Below are 5,063 nucleotides of genomic sequence, written 5' to 3'. Positions count from 1 at the left end.
AAAAAAAGTGTATTTCTTTAAGAAAAAGAGTATAATGGATAATTGAGAGGTAAAAAGGAGATTACGGGGTGTCTTACAAAAATGGGGCATAAATAACAAGATCCATGATCCCTCTACGACCCAATGTTAGACAAAAAGAAGCCCAATAGCTCTTGTTTATGCCTTGCAATGTTAGGCCTTGTTCTTTCTTTGTTGTTGTACTTAGCACATAAAGAGAAATACATGCTCGACCACAATTGCTATTTCCACTCTTCATTTTACTAATGCACTCACCTTTTAAATTTGTTTATCCAAAATATCCTCTTATCGAAAAATAGATTTTAGAATTTATTTACACTTTCCTCTTTCAACATATCAGCAAAGGCAAGCATTTCTAAAGACATAAATCCTAGAATGGTCCATATATAGTATTTCTAAACACATCCATGTTGGAGAAGAATCAAAAGAGGTGTGGGGGATATGGTGATTATATATATATCCTTGCACTGCTGTCTATAACATCCTAAAATCACCTAATAATTATTTAGATAAAAATTATTTAAATATAGGGTTATTTAATCTTTTTAGTAAAAGAAAAAAAAAGAGATGTTAGTATAATAATCTATTAGATAATTGGTTTAAAGATAATAATAGAAAAAAAAAAAAGAGAAAACAGTGGTTGATTTTTTAAAATATTAAGTATAGATAATAAAAATATTATGTAAAAATCCTTTTATTTGATTTTATCTATAATATATTGTGCTTTTGGACTATTATCATTTTAAAATTTTAATATTCTTTTTAACATATTTTTATTATGAATTGTTTCTGTAACAAAAGACATTACACTCTTCACCTCTTTCTATTAGCCAATATGTCGATTTTTAGAGTCATTGTCGTCTATTGATGTTCATTTAACTCAGTTTCACATCCCTTCTGTATTGGATGGTAGCATTATTGTTGCATCATAAATTTTGCATTGAGAGTAGGGATTTTGTAGTTTTATTTACTCTTCTCTTTGCGTTGTTTGTACTGGCTAAACCTTGACACTGCTACTGCTACAGTTTTGTGTCTAATCTCTCAAAAAAATTATTAGATTTACAACCTTGGACTACTGGTAAAAAAAAATTAATAACTTAGAGTTTGACATATTCAACTAAATGGGTTTTAATAAAAATTTTGATTTAATTTATTTTTTAAAAAATATGACCTAGTCTAGGCCCGTTCTAACAACTTGACATAAACACAAGAAAAAGCTTCTAAACGTGATGTGATAAAGAACGAGTAATCTTTCCCGAGTTAGTTTAAGGGTGTGTTTTGAATTAACGTTATAAGATTTTTAGAAGTTCTTTTGTACATTTCAAAGCACCAAACGAAGAAATAACTCTTATGTTAGATTGGAAAAAACTAGCTCCCAAACTCCACTAAGTGATGGGAGAAAAGCAACAATATTTTCAAGCTAGCAAGAACGATCATTTATGTCAAAATTAATAGCGCCTATTTTTTAAGCCTGTGAATCTATAATTAATTACATGGTCCCTACCCAACTGTATCAAAAAGGAAAAAGAAAAAGAAAAAGAAAAGAAAAGGCTCACAGCTAAGCACAAGCATACACCGACAGACAGGAAAACCAATTCGGAGGCAGAGATAACCCACAGAAGAAGCTGAATATCTTTTTTCCGTTGTCTCCATAGAAAATTTGCAACTTAAAGTTTTCACTCTAACCCTAAACTTTGGAAACCCACTAGGCCACTACGATTCCGTAAAACCTTTCATGCAAACAGTATTTACCATTTTGTTACGTGTACAAATTGGATAGAGCTGAACATCGCACCATGAAAACAAATGGCAAATTGTATTTATATATACAATTTATTTGTTCAATAAAGTATACAACAAATAGGAAGAGAAGGAAAACAACATGTAATAAGATAATTACTATTATGAAAGAAATAAAGAAAATAATTATAGTAATGTAAAAAATTGGAAGAAAAATTTCTGTGAATGATATAATTCAAAACAAATAAAAGAGAATGAAACACGAATTACCCATTGCTGAAGTAACTAGCCTCTTGGTTTTTCAAGTCAGTTTTTATTCCACATACTTTTACAACTACTATTAAACAGCTTTTTACCTTTGCTATTCGTCCTATGAAATGATTCTATGCTTTAAAGGGTGCAAGTAGATGTAAAGCAAAAATAATGTGAACCAAACATTATTCTAATTTGCAGATATATAATGAGAAAAATAATAATTTCTTTTATGGCAGAAGCAACCCACAACTAGATGACTCACTGAATATTGCACTCTTAAGGTGTGTGAGGCATTTTCGTTGCAAATCTAAAAGCCTCAATCAAAAGTTTCCCATTTTGTTGTGACTACAACCGAGTCAGGATGTTTTAACGGTTGCTGCTTCTTAGGATTTCCCTGTCTCCCCTGCATGTGACCACCACAATGCACCTTGCTCTCACGTGCCATGTTTTTTTCTTCATTTTTCAGAGAAATTGAGTTTTCCCTTGCCATCCTCAACATATCTAGAGTCTCAATGTGTTTCTGAACTCTCCTAATCTTCACATATTTTTTTTTCCCAAAACGTACAACGTTAATGACACACATAAATATCATTTGATATAGATTTCAGTTTAGAAAATCAAGAGTTTAGTACCTGCTCTCTTCTCTGCAATTTCAGTTCACCCTCACCATAAATTTCATCCAATGCAATCAATGTTCTCATCAAATTCTCTGTCAAAGTCTCTATATCTAACTCTGCTATAACCCCACCTGTGGAAGTAGCAGCTTCCAAAGCTGCTACCTGTCCAATTTCATTGAATTGAAGACATTAATTAGTCGCAAAAATAGGTACACCAGTTCACGTTGTAGAAATTAATAGTGTGAAACTAGGTGCTATTACCTTCTTGGCAAGTTTATCAACCTCCACCTTTATTTCTGTCAAGGATTTTAATGTCTTCTCCTTCTTAGCAATTTTTAACGTCTCAAGTATCCTTCTTTCTCTACTCTCAATGTCCACAAGCAGCACCAATTTTGATCCATCTTTGACCCTCTCGACATCAAGATATGACTTTGAATCCCTCTCTTTTTTCTTGTAAATCAATTTCTGATCCTGAATGTGCAATCCTGTAGGTTCTGTTAACATTTTCTTCAATTCCCCTGCACCCCCAGGAACCAACTTCCAATAGTCCATCAATAATCAATTAAAAAGAGGGTATATAGTTTATGCAGTATAAAGGGCAATACAATCACAAATACGACAATATCATTCAAACACAAATAAACTGTCATATATGATAAGTTTATTGAATTTTACAATAACAACCATACGATTATTTCTGACTGTAGTGTAAAAACTATTTTTTTAAAAGAAAATGAAGAGACAAATGCCTAAGGATGGAATTACCAAAACTTGCATGAGAACTGATTTGAATTTGGTGATAGGATGAGCCATACTTCACTTTGACTTTGATGGTAGATTTAGATGCAGAATTTTGATTCAAATCCAAGTTACGTTTCTGCACGAGCATTCCTCCTGGCCGTAATTCCCATTCAGCCACGTTTGTGTTGCCATGGCCACCAATGTCACTCCTTCTGCCCCTCGGAAACATGTTGTGAATCTTTGACTCTTTGACTGCACTCCAAGTTTTATGGATGAAATGGAAGAGAGTGTGGTCGTATGTGTTCTCAGAGCAAAAAGGGTATCTAAAGAGGTTCTTCCCTTGGAGGGAAGGGAACCGAGGAAAGAAGAAAGAACCTTGACTTGCCCAAAAGCCTCTTCTTCATGATGTAAAATACAATAAATGGAAGAATAAAAACCAAACGAAAGTTAAGGGAAGTAAGATTAGTATAATTTAAAGGAGAAGATAATGCTACCAACCTTGAAGTTAGTGGTGTAAACGAAAACTAGCAGTCGGTGGAAGGAAAAAAACAGAGAGAATGAATAAACCGACTGAGGGAAATACTAATAGGATAAGTGAAAGAAGAAGAAAAGGAGAAAAGAAAAAGAAAAACGAAAGAGAAACTGAGTGGCCGGCGCAGAAAGTGTCAGAATTTGAAGAGAAGAATATAAAGAGAGAAAAAGGTAAAATCAAATTTGGTAACGCGCAGGAAGAGACAGAGAAGGGAAATCTGTGGTTGGTGAGCCAAAACGGAGGTTTCACCCCGGATTACTACACTGTCTTCATTCGTCAAATTTATTGTGTTGAACTGTTTTCGCAATAAAAAGGTTGAACAAGATATTAATGAAAAGATAGAACCCATAAATTGTGTGTTATTGCTCTTCTGTTTCACTTATTGCATTTGTACATCATGTTTTTTGTTTTTTTATATGTAAGAATTCAATTCAGATATTAAGAAATTTATAATACTCACTCTTTACTTATCAGTTGAGTTAGATTCTTTAATATTTGTACATCAAATTCACTTTTTCATTTTTTTAGAATTAAGAAAAAAAATATTAAGAACTTATTAAAAAAATTTATGATAAATTTGTTAATTTTTATAATATCTTGTTGTCTACCTTAATGGTTATATTTTGTATTGGCTAAAATTTCAATTATTTCTTATTTTGTAAAAAAAAAATACCATATACTTGCATAATGCTCTTCTTCACATCACCTACTGAAATATCTCTCTTATTTATGTAAAATCATTACAATACATTTTATATTTTTTTCCTTCTCTTTTTATATCTCTCCTATTTACAAAAAGAAACTATACACAATGAATTATGAATCTATAAGTATAATTTCTTGTACATAATTGTCATGGCATAAGTAACAGAGTTACACGCCATGGAAAACAGAAGGGGAAAGGTACAGGGAAAAAATAGCGAAATCTGGAGCCAGCTTGCGGTTGTTTATGTACTTGAGTGTTGAGCTCATTTTAGGCAAAATTAAGAATATTCCTACTCAATAGAGAATCAATAGAGCTACGATTAATGGCTGCATGGGCACTCACAATTTTACGCTCACTTTATGTTTACAATGTTAATGGCATTGTGGTTATCCTCTTTGTACACTGAAGGCTGTAACAAATGCCATCACTATTAATAATGATTGGTTTCAAAACT

The 5,063-nt window shown here is 32.2% G+C and overlaps 1 protein-coding gene across 4 annotated transcripts; it reads right to left on the bottom strand.

The window, feature by feature from the left end:
• Positions 1 to 2,003: 2,003 nt before the first annotated feature.
• Positions 2,004 to 4,211, bottom strand: LOC114412074 (BAG family molecular chaperone regulator 1-like). Of its 4 annotated transcripts, none has more exons than XM_028375847.1 (5): positions 3,870 to 4,211; positions 3,396 to 3,769; positions 2,892 to 3,148; positions 2,646 to 2,792; positions 2,004 to 2,548 (listed from the first exon to the last, which is right to left on the bottom strand). In XM_028375847.1, exons 2-5 carry the CDS (start codon positions 3,598 to 3,600, stop codon positions 2,330 to 2,332), a joined length of 828 nt encoding a protein of 275 aa, XP_028231648.1. In that variant the 5' UTR covers positions 3,601 to 3,769; positions 3,870 to 4,211; the 3' UTR covers positions 2,004 to 2,329. The 4 variants fall into 4 exon arrangements, with proteins under 4 accessions (XP_028231648.1, XP_028231649.1, XP_028231647.1 ...); XM_028375848.1 differs by having other exon boundaries at positions 3,396 to 3,766; XM_028375846.1 differs by having other exon boundaries at positions 3,396 to 4,211.
• Positions 4,212 to 5,063: the final 852 nt, after the last annotated feature.

This window comes from Glycine soja, chromosome 5 (genome assembly GCF_004193775.1).
Source record: "Glycine soja cultivar W05 chromosome 5, ASM419377v2, whole genome shotgun sequence".
NCBI classification, from domain to species: Eukaryota; Viridiplantae; Streptophyta; class Magnoliopsida; order Fabales; family Fabaceae; genus Glycine; species Glycine soja.
Note: the sequence above shows the minus strand (reverse complement) of the source record. Positions and strands in the feature narration are given on the sequence as shown.